The sequence below is a fragment of the Chiloscyllium punctatum genome, chromosome 4 (genome assembly GCF_047496795.1).
Source record: "Chiloscyllium punctatum isolate Juve2018m chromosome 4, sChiPun1.3, whole genome shotgun sequence".
Lineage (NCBI taxonomy): Eukaryota > Metazoa > Chordata > Chondrichthyes > Orectolobiformes > Hemiscylliidae > Chiloscyllium > Chiloscyllium punctatum.
Genome location: NC_092742.1, coordinates 6,223,358 through 6,240,071, shown reverse-complemented (window position 1 = coordinate 6,240,071; position 16,714 = coordinate 6,223,358). Strand labels below are relative to the sequence as shown.

General features: G+C 47.0%; 1 protein-coding gene across 2 annotated transcripts in view; it reads right to left on the bottom strand.

The window, feature by feature from the left end:
• Positions 1–16,714, bottom strand: part of mthfd1b (methylenetetrahydrofolate dehydrogenase (NADP+ dependent) 1b) — a 96,820-nt gene that overhangs the window by 67,826 nt on the left and 12,280 nt on the right. Inside the window, exons 1-5 of one of the 2 annotated variants that reach the window (XM_072568014.1) lie at positions 8,676–9,020; positions 8,504–8,588; positions 4,989–5,048; positions 3,429–3,482; positions 1,701–1,837 (exon numbers count right to left, since the gene is read on the bottom strand). In XM_072568014.1, the coding sequence (XP_072424115.1) occupies positions 1,701–1,837; positions 3,429–3,482; positions 4,989–5,048; positions 8,504–8,588; positions 8,676–8,824 (485 nt within the window). In that variant the 5' untranslated portion in view covers positions 8,825–9,020. Of the gene's footprint in view, positions 1–1,700; positions 1,838–3,428; positions 3,483–4,988; positions 5,049–8,503; positions 8,589–8,675; positions 9,021–16,714 lie in introns of those variants that run through there. The other variant, XM_072568015.1, reaches the window with a different exon arrangement.

The window sequence follows — 16,714 nt, the reverse complement described above, 5'->3', positions numbered from 1 at the left end:
CTGGAAACCAGATTCTGGATTAGTGGTGCTGGAAGAGCACAGCAGTTCAGGCAGCATCCAACGAGCAGCGAAATCAAAGTTTTGGGCAAAAGCCCTTCATCAGGAATAAAGGCAGTGAGCCTGAAGCGTGGAGAGATAAACTAGAGGAGGGTGGGGGTGGGGAGAAAGTAGCATAGAGTACAATAGGTGAGTGAGGGAGGGGATGAAGGTGATAGGTCAGGGAGGAGAGGGTGGATTGGATAGGTGGAAAAGGAGATAGGCAGGTCGGACAAGTCATGGGGACAGTGCCGAGCTGGAAGTTTGGAACTAGGGTGAGGTGGGGGAAGGGGAAGTGAGGAAACTGTTGAAGTCCACATTGATGCCCTGGGGTTGAAGTGTTCCGAGGCGGAAGATGAGGCGTTCTTCTTCCAGGCATCTGGTGGTGAGGGAGCGGCGGTGAAGGAGGCCCAGGATCTCCATGTCCTCGGCAGAGTGGGAGGGGGAGTTGAAATGTTGGGCCACGGGGCGGTGTGGTTGATTAGTGCGGGTGTCCCAGAGATGTTCCCTAAAGCGCTCTGCTCGGAGGTGCCCAGTCTCCCCAATGTAGAGGAGACCGCATCGGGAGCAACGGATACAATAAATGATATTCGTGGATGTGCAAGTAAAACTTTGATAGATGTGGAAGGCTCCTTTAGGGCCTTGGATAGAGGTGAGGGAGGAGGTGTGGGCACAGGTTTTACAGTTCCTGCGGTGGCAGGGGAAGGTGCCAGGATGGGAGGGTGGGTTGTAGGGGGGCGTGGACCTGACCAGGTAGTCACGGAGGGAACGGTCTTTGCGGAAGGCAGAAAGGGGTGAGGAGGGAAATATATCCCTGGTGGTGGGGTCTGTTTGGAGGTGGCGGAAATGTCAGTGGATGATTTGGTTTATGCGAAGGTTAGTAGGGTGGAAGGTGAGCACCAGGGGCGTTCTGTCCTTGTTACGGTTGGAGGGGTGAGGTCTGAGGGCGGAGGTGCGGGATGTAGACGAGATGCATTGGAGGGCATCTTTAATCACGTGGGAAGGGAAATTGCGGTCTCTAAAGAAGGAGGCCATTTGGTGTGTTCTGTGGTAGAACTGGTCCTCCTGGGAGCAGACCCGGCGGAGGCAGAGGAATTGGGAATACGGGGTGGCATTTTTGCAAGAGGTAGCTGTGGGAAGAGGTGTAATCCAGGTAGCTGTGGGAGTCGGTGGGTTTGTAAAAAATGTAAAAAATTTCACAGACGATGTCTGAAGGTCAAAATATCAGCACTGGACTCTCTTTTCTCAGTTATAACAGAGCAGCTGAACACTGAGCATCTTTCATCTAAAGTGACACTTGGGATTCTTGCACAAACCAATGTTTTCTCTAAAACTTAAGAGCACTTTGTGCCAGAAACATTTCCTAACAGCATCCATAAACCGATACCTAACTTCTCTTTATTGGTTAACTCAGGAGACAGGAGTATGACAGAGAGCTGGAGAGAAAAGCAGATCCTGGTTCAATTCCAGGTTTCGCTTGAGTTGACCAACCATGTTATTCCACCCCCCCCACCCTCCCCAGGGAATCACTGGAGCACAATGACGCACCCTGTGCTCAGAGGAGGGTTTACCCACACCTTTGGATCATTATTCACTGGCCTGTGCTGAACAACTCCCAAGTTTGCCTGCATCTCACGACTAACACTGAAACACTTAACCCTTACCCATCAACATCCTTCTCAGGGGCAACTGCATTCGTTACTTTCTCAACATCAATTGGGTTGATGGAATCCAATGGCAGCTGAACAATCAAACCATGGACATTGGGATCCTCATTAATGTGCGTGATGTTCCTCAGCACCTGCACATGTCAAAAACAAGTCAATTACCACAATGACTAAAAATCTAACCAACACAGTAAGGTATACTTACCACTCCAGATACCCCTGCAAAGTCTTAAACATAATCATCATATTATAAGAATTATTGCTAATTTCAAGAAGCAAATTCTCCAAGGGGTTTGGCTCTGGGATTAGAGGAGAGGTTCAAAGTCAAATAGAAGCATATCCTGCAACATCAACATTCCGATGGTGACCACTGTGCAGAGGCTGAACTGGATCAGCTAAATAAGAGCTAAGAATCCTACAGTGAGTAACTCACTCCATGACTCCCCAAAGCCTGTCCAAGGCACAAGTCAGGAGTGTGATGGAATACTCTCCACTTGCCCAGATGAGTGCAGCTCCAACAACACTCAAGAAGCTCGATACCATCCAGGACAAAGCAGCTGCTTGATTGGCATCACTTCTACAAATATCCACTCCCTACGGTCAGTTGTAACAGTGTGAAAAAAATCTAAAATCCATACTTCAAAACACTTTCCAAACCCGTGATCACTTCCATCTAGAAGGACACACATATATATATATATATATATATATATAACCCCTATAGTGTGGAAACAGGCCCTTCGGTCCAACAAGTTCACACCGACCCTCCGAAGAGAAACCCACCCAGACCCATTCCCCTACACTTACCCCTGACGAATGCATCTAATGCTATGGGCAATTCAGCACAGTCAATTCACCTGACCTGCACGTCTTTGGACTGTGGGAGGAAACCCACGCAGACACGGGGAGAATGTGCAAACTCCACACAGTCGCCCGAAGCTGGAATTGAACCTGGGACCCTGGCGCTGTGAGGCAGCAGTGCTAACCACTGAACCACCATGCCGACAAGGACAAGGACAGCAGTTACATGGGGACACCACCCTCTTCCATATCCTCTCCAAGCCACTCACCATCCTGACTTGGAAATATAATCGCCTGTCCTGCAGTGTCACTGGGTCAGAATCCTGGAATTCCCTCCCTAAGGGACATTGTGGGTCAACCTACAGCACACGGACTGCAATGGTTCAAGAAGGCAGCTCACCGCCACCTTCTCAAGGACAATTAGGGACAGGCAATAAATACTGGGCCCAGCCAGCGACAACCATATCCAAGAGTGAATAAAAACAGAAGTTTTGCAATTGACAAGGGCTGATAGCCAGTCACTGCCTGAAGGGAAGACACCTTTTAAGGAAGGTGCTATCGGAATGACCGGTGTGCAGAATAATCTGTTCAGTTTGGGGCAAAGTTACGGAACAAACATAAAACTGCCACGAGTTTGTGTTGTGTCAGCCAATCTCCACTGGACTGTAATGTTCAGTTTGGTTTGTGGATTAGGGAGGGGCTAAACCTGATTTGAATGCTCCAAATTTATAATGTCTTACTGCAAAATAAGGATGGCACCATCTGCTGATAGTCAACATCTGAACTCTCACATGAAGCAAAGCATGGTGTAGGGGAGAATGAGGCAGTTACATTGCTCTGACACCAACAGCAAGAATGATGATATTCAGGGCCTGGGCAGTGAAAGAACCCATTGGGGATAAAGAGAGTAGGAATTGTGCTTACCTCATCCTCAGTGGCCGTTTTTGGCAGTTTCACATGGTTGGCGTTCATCCCAATCTAGAGGGTAAAAAAAAAATCAGCACTATCACAGACAGACAGAACAGAGGAGTTTTACTGATAACAAAACTCAAACACTGAATGGTGTCTCTATTGTCACCTCAATGTATATCATCATGGGAAAGTAGGGAGTGTGTGTTTTAATGTCTTTCAGAAGCCTGTTGCCCAAGCTCAGATCTTGGATAGACAGCAAAGGCAGGGATGTGGAGAGAGAGAAGGCACTCACCAGCTGAATTGCTGTCTCACGTCTCCAATTACAGCTAGGATGCAGCATTCAGAAAATTTCTTAAAATACACAGCACAGAAATGGACCATTCTCCCCAACTGATCCATGCCAGACTGCTATCTTCACAGCCTACCAGACCTCACCCTATCGGTATATCTTTCTATCTCTTTCTCCCTTATGTCTTTATTCCTTAAATGCATCTTGAGCTGTTCCACCTCAAATAATCCTCGAGATAGCAAGTTTCACATTCGAATTGCTCTCTGGTTTCTTCTGAATTTCCTTCTGCATTTATTAATGGCAAAATTTATGCCCTCTGGTTTTAGTCTCCCATTTAAATGGAGACACCCCTTCTGTGTTTATTCTACTGAACACTTTCAGTTATAGAATTATGGAATCCCTACAGTATGGAAGCAGGACATTCAGCCCATCGAGTCCACACCAACCTTCTGAACAGCATCCCACCCACGCTCACCTTTCTTTCTCTATCCATGTAACCCTGCATTTCCCACTGCCAATCCATCCTAACCTGCATATCTTTGGACTGTGGGAGAGAACCCGGAGGAAACCCACGCATACACTGGGAGAATGTACGAACTTCACACAGACATTCGCCAGAGGGTGGAATCAAACCAGTGTCCCCGGCACTCTGAGGCTGCAGTGCTAACCACTGAGCCACCGTGCTACCCTAAAAAAACTCCATCGCTGCCAAATGTCTCTTTTCTAGTATAAGCCCTCGCCTCTCAATTTTGCCTCATTCACGATTCTGCACCTTCCTTGCTGACCTTTAGAATATTGGGCATACAGCACAGTACAGGCTCTTCAGCTCTCAATGTTGTACCATCCTTTCTAAGATCCAACTAACCTACACACCCTCATTCTACTATTATCTATGTACCTATCCAAGAGTCGCTTAAATGTCCCTAATGTATCTGACTCTACTACCACCGCTGGCAGTGCATTCCACACACCCACCACTCCCTGAATAAAGACATACCTTTACATTATATAAAGACCAGAATTGGACAGGGATCGAACTGCAACTGAACCCACGACTTTAAGTTTAATGTAACTTTTCTGCCTTTCAATTTAGATTTACAAGTAGAGGAAAATGGACTGAATGGGAGCAGGATCCTGAGAGGTGAGATAAAAGGAATTTCATACACTCAGAGAAAACTTATTGAGATTGTAATCAGTATGGACATTAACGATTATTAACCAGTAAACATAATGTCACTAAAGATGGTCATGTGTAGCATGTGTAACAATTACCAGATTCATACCTCAGCTGCGGCCTTCAGCTTCATACTGATGTAGAGGTTTGAATCATCTCGGTCTCCAACCTAGGGAGTGTACACAGGAGAATACAAAGAAGTGAGTGAGAGAAAGCAAATGGAAATGCTGGGGTAGTGGTGGGGGGGGCCCGGATTATGAGAAGGAAAGACCTGAAAAGGAGTGAGATATTAATTAGAATGTGAAGGAAAGATATAACTTTAAAGAGCTTTCTGACAGCACAGTCCAGTCCAGTGACACCAACGTCACTTATTGTGCACCTCTCCCCTCGGACCCCACCCCTCCAACCGTAACAAGGACAGAATGCCCCTGGTGCTCACCTTCCACCCTACCAACCTTCGCATAAACCACATCATCCGACGACATTTCTGCCACCTCCAAACGGACCCCACCACCAGAGATATATTTCCCTCCCCACCCCTTTTTGCAAAGACCGTTCCCCTTGACTACCTGGTCAGGTCCATGCCTGCCCACAACCCACCTTCCCATCCTGGCACCTTCCCCTGCCACCGCAGGAACTGTAAAACCTGCTCCCACACCTCCATCCAAGGCCCCAAAAGAGCTTCCACATCCAAAGTTTTACTTGCACATCCACCAATATCATTTATTGTATCCGTTGCTCCCGATGCGGTCTCCTCTACATTGGGGAGACTGGGCGCCTCCTAGCAGAGCGCTTTAGGGAACATCTCCGGGACACCCGCACCAGTCAACCACACCACCCCGTGGCCCAACATTTCAACTCCCCCTCCCACTCTGCTGAGGACATGGAGGTCCTGGGCCTCCTTCACCGCCACTCCCTCACCACCCGACACCTGGAGAAAGATCGCCTCATCTTCCGTCTTGGAACACTTCAACCCCAGGGCATCAATGTGGACTTCACCAGTTTCCTCATTTCCCCTCCCCCCCACCTTACCTCAGTTCCAACCTTCCAGCTCAGCACCATCCCCATGACCTGTCCTACCTATCTCCCTTCCCACCTATCCACTCCACCCTCCTCTCTGACCTATCACCTTCATCCCCTCCCCTATTCACCTATTGTACTCTTTGCTACCTTCTCCCCAGAACCCCCCCACCCTCCATTTATCTCTCCATCCTGGAGGCTCCCTGCCTCTTTTCCTGATGAAGTGCTTTTGCCCGAAACGTCAATTTTCCTGCTCCTCGGATGCTGCCTGACCTGCTGTGCTTTTCCAGCACCACTCTGATCTAAACTCTGGTTTCCAGCATCTGCAGTCCTCACTTTTGCCTGGTCCAGTCCAGTCCCAAAGGCTCGTCACTATCAGGACCCCAGGTTGATTGAAAGAAAGTTTTCACAGCAGTTGCTTGGTTCTTTCTTATTTAAATTTAAAATTACAAAAGATGGACAATTATTAAAGCATGCTGGGAAATGGAAGCCAGTCACGACTAAAGTAACTGTGCTAATCCAAATGCTGCAGATTCCACACACATTGCAACACCCACAGACAGTTTGTAATTAACCTGGGAGCTGCAAACCCTACAATACACATCCAAATTTGGGTTTGAATGGAGACAACGAACATTGTCCTCAGGGCAATTGGAAATATTGGGGTGTGTACCAGACATGGAGATCCCTCACACCCTTATTTGTAGGGGCCTCGGTGCACCCAGCCCCTCAGGACCCTGTCATTAACATGCCAACACCGGACTGGGTCTGACTGATCAGGTCAGTGCTTCCTGTTATCGCGGATCCAAAGGTCAGGTAAATTTCATAAAATCTTTAAACTGTGTGATGACTCTGGGAATAATGAGGCTTGATTCCCAGCACACTAACCCGGTGAGGCCTAACAGAAGTCTCCAGTTGGTTTCCAAGCTGGTGTTGATTGACAGCACCAACTGTAGTGTACCAGCGCTGGTGTGGTTTGGAGTTCCTGCTGAACAGCGACCCCACAGCAGCTCACAAACAAAAATCACAATAAATGTGGAATTATATCATCTCATAACTCCAAGGTCCAACTGCCTGAGTGCAAACAATCAACATTCGAGTTCCCACCAAACTCCTGCACCAGGAGAGAAAACTCTGCAAACTCACTGCAGCCGTGGAGAGATGGTGTTTCAATACTTGAAGTCACACCCCTCCCAATCTGTTCACTGAAACTTTCCAGAGGGGGAGTGCTACTGTACCATAGGCAAGTTCTCAGGGTGTACATGATAACACAATCCACGCCCATCATCCAAAGATTTTTGACAGACGAGAGAGTGCAGAGTTATGGGGGTCTGACCATGAAGTGGCGTTGAGAGCACAGCCAGGTCAGCCATAACCTTATTTTTTTGGTAGACTGGGCTTAAAGGGACACATGACCATCTCTTGCTCCTGACTCTTATGCTCCTCTAAAATAAGCAAACAGCTAACGTTTTTCTACCCTACACTATCTTTTGGGGAAGAGAATGTCAGACTTTAACCACCTGAAAGAAAATAAAATCTTCATTCTTGTCTTAAAAGGAAGATCTCCGATCGAGTCCCTTATGTTTTGGTCTTGTCCAGAAGAGGATACATCCTCCCCTAACCCTATCCAATGAAGAGGATACATCCCTCCCACACCCCCAAGTCTACCCAATGAAGAGGATACATCCGCCCCACCACCCTCCCCAAGCCTATTCAATGAAGAGGATATATTCCCCACCCCCCAAGCGAATCCAACGAAGAGGTTACATTCCCCCCTATCTCTATCCAATCTGATCTAAATCGTATACATTTGAATAAGCTCATGTCCTCTTCATCTAAACTCTACTGGGGCTAGGCCAAACGGTTCAACTTGTTTCCTCCCAGGAATGGGTTGTGGGGCTGGGTTTTATTGCAATGTGTATGCAATATGGGTTCACACACAGAGCAACGACACTAGCACAACATCATTCAATCTGCAGTAGTTGTACATCAACCAGGCAACTCCTTTTTTCCTTCAGCCGGCACAATGGAACCAGTGGAATTGGGTCCTAGCTGATCTCCCTCTGCATATTCACAATAATGTAGATGAAATGACAAATCAGAGAGATGCCTTCAACAGCACAAACACAACCACTCAGCTGCCCAATGACTGGGAATGGAAGCTTAAATCACTGCACGGGCAGTGAACTCAGATTCAATTTACAGCGTCACAACCTCTCCCAGTCAGCCAAGTATCTCACGAGCAATTAGGGATGGGCAATAAATGTTGGCTGAGCCAGCGACAACCCTTATCCAATGAATGAATAAAAACAACCTCCCTCTCCCCTCGCAGCTGACTCATGCGTGTTGATCACAGCTGCTCCTGCTCCCACTAATGCTCCCCAAGTTCAGGTTCTTTTCTGAATATTCCTCTCCTTTGATAACCTTCCTGGCAAATGGTACATTAGCAGCTATCGTTGGATGTTCAGTCACACTTCTGGACCTGGCTGGCACAACCACTGCACTCACACCCTGCTGCAAAACCAATTCACTTCATGTCTGGAATATGGAGCCAGATGAGAGTGATAATGATTCTCTCAAAATGAACAGAGATTTGACACCCACCTGCAGAATTGCCAGCCCAGGCCGAAAGCCTGGAGCCTGTTCCTTCATCTGAACCACTTCATTCTTCAACCGTTCTCTGACTTGGCTGTGGAAAGGAAGATGATTATCATTCTCTGGAGGTTTGAACATGGAACCTTTCACACAGGACTCAAACTGAAATGAAATTCCTTACGCTGAAGTCTTAACTCCAGACACAATACTCGCTACGGTTCTCACAATGCCCAAATTCTTCCCTGGGTTTACTGGGTGGGAAAGCATGCCAACCAGCCTGCAACCCCACAGCCGGGCAACGAGAGAGAACGAGTGAGCTGTCCCGTGCATTTCCGAAGTTTGACAACAGCAGAACTGCAAAATGTGCCAATATTCAGCTGAAAGACTGGAGTGGACTGGCCTGTTGTGCTTGTTGGAACAGTGTTAGAGTTACTTGTTTGCTTGGTCATTGCCTGTGAATTCTGTAACAATGTTCAGATGTGTTCCTCCTGTCTGTGTCCCCCACTCTCTCCCACAAATTCTTCAGCCGACTATCACACCATTATAAGGAACAGCTTATAAGGAACACTTTGTAGAAATCAGAAGCCTATGGATATTAGATTTACTTTATGCCTTTTACAGAGTTTTTGCACAATCAAGGCCACACAGCCAGGAATAAGTCCAAATTCCTCTACTTAGCCTTGATTCTGGGTTGAACTTTAACAGACCAGCAATAAAACAAACATCACCATGATGCTTATGCCACAATTTTACGCCTTTCAATTTAATACAGGAAAAGGAAAACAGAGGGAGAATGATTTCACTTGTTAAAACAAAATCATGCATGGGCCATGGGTGTCGCTGGCTGGGCCTTGCGTTTATTGCTCGCCCCAGTTGCCCCTTGAGAAGGTGGGGGTGAAATGCCTTCTTGAGCCGCTGCAGTCCATGTGCTGTAGACCCACAATGCCCTTAGGGAGGGGAATCCAGGATGGCAACACCGTGATATTGAGGGATACATTCCTAAGTCAGGCTAATGAGAATCTTGGAGGGGAACTTGCAAGTTCATCCCCCACCTTATGATGGAGGGAAGGTCATTGATGAAGCAGCTGAAGATGGTTTGGCCTAGGACACTACCCTGAGGGACTCCTGCAGAGATGTACTGGAGCTGAGGTGACTGACCTCCAACAACCACAACCATCTTCCGATGTGTCAGTATGACTCCAACCAGCAGAGAGTCTTCCTCTGATACCCATTGACGAGAGCTGGTGCTTGTTGATGCCACACTCGGTCAAAGGCAGTCACCCTCACCTCACCTCTGGAATTCTGCTCTTTCATGCATGGAATCCTTTAGCTCTGTCTGTCACTTGCTGTTATGCTGTTTGGTAGCTTCACCAGGTTGACACCTCATCTTCAGGTATACCTAGTGCTGTTCCTGGCATGCCCTCCTGCACTCTCCATCAGGGTTGCTCCCATACCTTGATGGTACTGGTTGAGTGGGGGATACACTGGGGCATAAGGTTACAGACTGTGCTGGAGTACAATTCTGCTGCAGGTGATGGCCCACAGCGCCTTGTGGATGTCCAGTCTTGAGTTGCTAGATCTGTTTGAAATGTGTCCTATTTAGTTTGGTGGTAGTGTCACAAACACGATGGAGGGCATGCTCATGTGAAGGCAGAACTTCATCTCCACAAAGACAATGCAGTGGTTACTCTTACTGATACTGTCATGGGCAGATGCATCTGCAGCTGGAAGGTTGGTAATGATGAGGTCAAGCACATTTTCTCTCTTGTTCGTTCCCTAATCACCAGCTGTAGAACTGATCCAGCATCTTTCTCCTTTTTGACTTGATCAGCTCATTAGGTGGATAGCCATTAAAGTCATCTCACACCCCCCAGACTACATATCTGCACCCTCTTTTCTATTCGTTCATGGGATGTGGGTATTTCTGGCTGGACCAACATTTATTATCCATCACTAATTGCCCAGATGGCAATTAAGAGTCAACCCCATGCTGTGGGTCTAGACACCAGGTAAAGGTGGCAATTTCCTTCCCTAAAGGACATAAGAGAACCAGATGGCTTTTTCCTAACAGTCTGCAATTGTTTCAGGGTCATCATTTGACTCTTATTAACATTATTATTGAACTCAAATTCCAGCAACTGCCATGGTGGGATTTGAACTCTGGTCCCCACAACATGACCTGGTTTTCCAGATTAATATCTTTCCACACCTGGAATATTGTGTGCAGATGTGGCCTCCTTATATAAGGAAGGGTTTTTTTACACAGAGGGTGGTACGCATATGGAATGAGCTGCCAGCGGAAATGGTGGTGGCGGTACACTAACAACATTTAAAAGGCATTTGGACAAGTACATGGATAGGAAAGGACTAGAAGGATATGGGCCAAGTGCAGGGAAATGGGGTTAGTGTGGATGGACATTTTGGTCAGCATGGACCAGTTTGGGCCAAAGGGCCTGTCTCGGTGCTGACTGACTCTCTGACTGAATCTCCACATCTGAACGAGAGGATGCTGAGGGGAGAGGATTTGATTCTGAGACAATGTGGGAACAAACTATAGTTGTCAGTTTGTATTTTGTGTGATTTTTATGTTGGACTGGTGCAAAAAAGAACAGTCAAAGTGAAGTCATTTCATTCTTGTCCAGGTCAATAGGGGATCTGGTAAATGTTAGTGCTGACGCACTGGACTAGTCAACCAGAGGCCTAGGCTAATGCCACAATACGATGAGATTGAAACCCAACAAGGAGTCTGCTGGGCTTGAAATTTAATTCATCAACTGAGAAAAGAAGGCTGGTCTCAGCAATGGAGACTATGAAATGTTACTGATTATTGGATAAACCATGTCCTTCTGCCATCGTTACCTGGTCTGGCCTAGATGTGACTCTTGGAGAAAATGGGAACTGCAGATGCCGAAGGGGTGGGGGGGTTCCAGGACTATGAGGCTGGAGGCAGTGGATGGGGATGGGGATTCCGGATGAAGGGCTTATGCCCAAAACGTCAATTCTCCTGCTCTGCGGATGCTGCCTGACCTGCTGTGCTTTTCCAGCCCCATACTTTGACTCTAGATGTGACTCTCGACTCACCTGAGCATTAGTGACTTTTAATTGCTGTCAGAGACCGTATGGAAAATACTCAAGTTGGAAAAAGGATGTGTGGTCTTCACAGAGTTAAAATAATTTCAAATGAAACGGAAAATGAATAAAATGTGACTATACTTACAATCAGAATGTGAATTTTTGATAAGATTTGCCAATGTAATTTTAGAATCATCATATGATTACGATAGAATTGAACTCTTGAAAAACAAACAATAGACTGTCTGTGTTGAGTCCAACCGCTCCCCCCCCCCCCCAACATGTCTGTCCTGATCTCGGTGACTCCAGTCCAATCTGTGACTATTCCCAATCCTCTCTGCTCTACCAACCAACCCAAGGTAAACCTCTGAAAATTCTTGGTGTTGCATCATAGGGGACAGGCATTCTGCAGAAGCAGCCCTTGACGGTAGCTCTGTGTCCTCAATGAACTCATCCACATGCAGCCTACTACACTCATTACCGACACAAAGATCACCCAAAATACAAACTGACATCGAGAGTTTGTTCCCACATTGTCTCAGAACAAAATCCTCTCCTCTCAGCATCCTCTCGTTCAGAGAGTCCTCCAGCATGGAGACAGGCCCTTTGGCCCAAACTGGTCCATGCTGACCAAAATGTCCGTCCACACTAACCCCATTTCCCTGCACTTGGCCCATATCCTTCTAAATCTTTCCTATCCATGTACTTGTCCAAATGCTTTTTAAATGTTGTTAATGTACCCACCTCAACCGCTTCCACTGGGAGCTCATTCCATATGCGTACCACCCTGTGTAAAAACGTTGCCCCTCAGGTTCCCTTTTATTCTTTCCCCTCTAACCTTAAACTGATGCCCTCTAGTCCTCGATTCCCCAACCCTGGGAAAAAGACTGAGTGCATTCACCCTATCCCGATCTTCTGCACCTCTATAAAGTCGCCCCTCGGTCTCCTACTCTCTAAAGAAAAAAGTCCTAGCTTGTACAACCTCTCCCTATAACTCAGACCGTTGAATCCTGGCAACATCCTTGTAAATTTCTTCTGCATTCTTTCTAGTTTAAGAACATCCTTCCTATAACAAGGTGACCAAAACACAATACGCCAAGTTTGGCCTCACCAATGTCCTACAGAATTGCAACATAACTTCCCAAATTGAATACTCAATGCCCTGACTGATGAAGGTCAGTGTGCCAAACACCTTCTTCACTGCCCTGTCTACCTGTGACTCCACTTTCAGAGAACCGCGCACCTGAACTCCAAGATCCCTCTGTTCTCCCACACTCCTTAAGGCCCTACCATTCACCATGAAACTCCTGCCTTGATTTGACTTTTCAAAATGCAAGACCTCACACTTATCTATATTAAACTCCATTTGCCATTTCTCAGCCCACTTCCCCAGCTGACCAAGGTCCTGCTGCAATTTCTGAGAACCTTCCTCATTGTCCATAACACCGCCTACTTAAGTATCACCTGCAAACTTAGTAACCATGCCTTGTACATTCTCATCCAAATCACTGATGTAGATAACAAACAGTAATGGGCCCAGCACCGACCCCTGAGGCACTCCATAGTCACAGGCCTCCAGTTCGACAAGCATCCTTCTACTATTACCCTCTGCTTCAGACCATCAAGCCAATTTGCCAGCTCGCCGTGGATTCCATGCGATTTAACCTTCCAGAGCAGCCTACCATGTGGAACCTTATCAAAGGCCTTATTGAAATCCATATGGACTACATCAACCATCCTATGCCCCCTGTCAACCTTCCTGGTCACTTCATCAAAGAACTCCAACAAATTTGTGAGGCATGATTGCCCGTGGTTTCTATGTATCATGGGAATTTCCCGCTGCTATACTAACTGCTGTGTACATACCACTACAAGCAAAGGTTGAGAAAGCTCTGGATATGCTGTACTCCCCCATTAACACCCTGGAGACGGAACACCCCGAGGCTGGTGTTGCCCAGGTACCACTAGAACATTACCTGCCCCACCAGGGGTCTGAATATTTTAGACCACTGCTACACCACTGTGAAGGATGCCTACTGCTCCATCCCCCGCCCTCATGTCAGGAATTCCAACTACAATGCCCTGTTTCTTCTCCTGGCTTACAGTCAAAAGACCTCCTCGCGGATACAGGTCCAGTGCTGGTCAGAGGAGACAGAGGATCAACTCTGGTGCTGTCTGGAATTGGCTGATTGGGCCATGTTCAAGCAGTCCGCAGGTATGTTGGACGGGTACATCACCACCGTCACAGACTTCATCAGCAATTGTGTGGAGGACTGTATACCGAGGAAGTCAATCCAGGTGTTCCCCACAGGAAACCCTGGATGAATCAGGACATACAGAACCTGCTAAAGACCAGGCATGAGGCCTTCAGATCAGGAGACCCACTCAAATATAAGGAATCCAAGTATGACCTTCACAGAGCCATTAAGACAGGCAAGGACCAATACCGATCCAAACTCGAGACCCAGACAGACACCTGGCGACTATGGCAAGGACTGAATAACATCACAGGTTCTAAAAAGAGACAGTGCAAGATAGTGGACGATGACATATCCCTCCCAGATCGTCTCAATGCCTTCTATACTCACTTTGAGCAGAATTTCAGCAGAGAGGTAACACCTATTCCGACAAGTCCTGACAAACCAACCCCAACAGTCACTGCATCAGAGGTCAGATCAGTTTTCTTTTGTGTGAATCCAAGGAAAGTGATGGGACCACATAGAGTACCAGGCCGTACACTCAGAGCATGTGCAGATCAACTGGCAGAGGTCTTCCCAGACATCTTCAACCTCTCCCTGCAGCAGGCCTCTGTCCCTGCCTGTTTCAAGACGGTCAACATCATCCCTGTGCCTTACAAGGCTCATGCAGCATGTCTCAATGTCTACCGCCCAGTGACCCTAACTTCGGTGGGCATGAAGTGCTTTGAAAGGCTGATCATGGCTTTAATCAACTCCAGCCTCCCCACTAATCTTGACCCATCCCAATTTGCCTATCGGACCAACAGATCTATGTCAGATGCCATATCACTTGCCCTTCACTCCTCCCGAGATCATCTTGACACCAAGAACAATTATGTAAGAATCCTACCCATTGATTACAGTTCAGCCTTCAACACTATTATCCCCTCGAGACTGATTACTGAACTCAGTGATCTCGGACTAAGCCCCACTCTCTGCAACTGGATCCTCAGTTTCCTGACCCATAGGCCACAATCAGTGAAGATTGGGGACAATATTTCATCGTCACTAACACTTAACACTGGAGCCCCCCAGGGGTGCATACTCAGCCCCTACTGTATACCCATGACTGCATCACCAAATACCAGACTAATGCCATTTACAAGTTCACTGATGACACCACAATAGTCTGTCAAATCTCAGATGGCGATGAAACAGACTACAGATGGGAGGTGGAAGACCTGGAAAAATAGTGCACTGAGAACAACCTAGCTCTTAATGCCGGCAAAACCAAGGAATTCATTATTGACTTTCAGAGGGATGTTACTCATGTCCCCCAGCACAGAGGTGGAACGAGTGGAGAGTGTCAAGCTCCTGGGAGTGGTCATCCACAACAAGCTTTCTTGGACTCTTCATGTGGACGCACTGGTTACAAAGGCCCAACAACGACTCTTCCTCTTCAGGCAGCTGAGGAAATTTGGCATGACGGTGAATACCCTTGCTAAGTATGGCAACTGGACCATTCAAGATCGGAGACGGTTACAGAGAGTGGGAACTCGGCCCGGATAATCACGAAGGCCAACCTCCCATCTGTAGAATTCATCTACAAGGCCCGCAGTCAAGGAAAGGTCACCAGCATTCTTAAAGATCCATCCCATCCTGGCAATGTTTTTCCACAACATCTACCATGGGGGAGAAGGTACAGAAGCCTGAACACATGCACCAGCCGGTTTTGTAACAGTTTCTACCCCACTGTTGTTAGGATACTGAATGGACTCACAAACTCTTAACATTCTCCTGTCCCTGTGTTTTTGTTTTTGCCGCTGTTTACCTATTATTTACTATCTATGTTACTTAACTCTGGGATCTGCCTGGATTGCTCTCAAGACAAAGCTTTTCACTGTGCCTCGGTACATGGGACAATACATTCTACTCAATTCAATTCAATTCACACACGCAGTCAAGCTGACTATTCCTAATCAAACCCTGTCTTTCCAAATACATGTATACCTTATCCCTCAAAATCTTCTCAAGTAACTTACCCACCACAGATGTTCAGCTTACTGGTCTATAGATCCCAGGCTTTTCTTTGCAGCCCTTCTTGAATAACGGCACAACATTCACTACCCTGCAGTCTTCCAAGATCTTATCTTTGGCTAACGATGATGCAAAAATATCAGCCAGACCCGCACAATTTCTTCTCTAGCCTCTTGCAAGATCCTTGGATATATCTGGTCAGGACCAGGAGATTTATCCACCTTCATACATAGAACACTACAGCACAGCACAGGCCCTTCAGCACTCGATGTTGCACCACCCTATGGAACCAATCTGAAGCCCATCTAACCGACACTATTCCATTCTTGTCCATATGCCTATCCAATGCCCATTTAAATGCCCTTAAAGTTGGCAAGTCTACTACTGTTGCAGGCAGTGTGGTCTACACCCTTACTACTCTCTGAGTAAAGAAACTATCTGACATCTGTCCTGTATCTATCTAATTTAAAGCTATGTTGCCTTGCCCTAGCCTTCACCACCTGAGGAAAAAGGTTCTCACTAGCCAAGCTATTTAACCCTATGATTATTTGATGTGTCTCAATTAGGTCACCTCTCAACCTTCTTCTCTCTAACGAAAACAGCCTCAAGTCCCTCAGCCTTTCCCCATAAGACCTTCCCTCCATACCAGGCAACATCCTGGTAAAACTCCTCTGAACCCTTTCCAATGCTTTCACATCCTTCCTGTAACATGGTGACCAGAACTGTATGCAATACTCCAAGTGTGGCCACACCACAGTTTTGATTACAGCTGCAGCATACATTCTAATATGTCTGACACTTCCTCTGTGATATGGACTGTCCCCAAGATATGACCACTAACTTCCCCAAGTCTTCATGTCTTTCTCCACAGTAAACACAAAGGAGAAATATTCATTGAGGATCCTGTCCATGTCCTGTGGTTCTGCACATACGT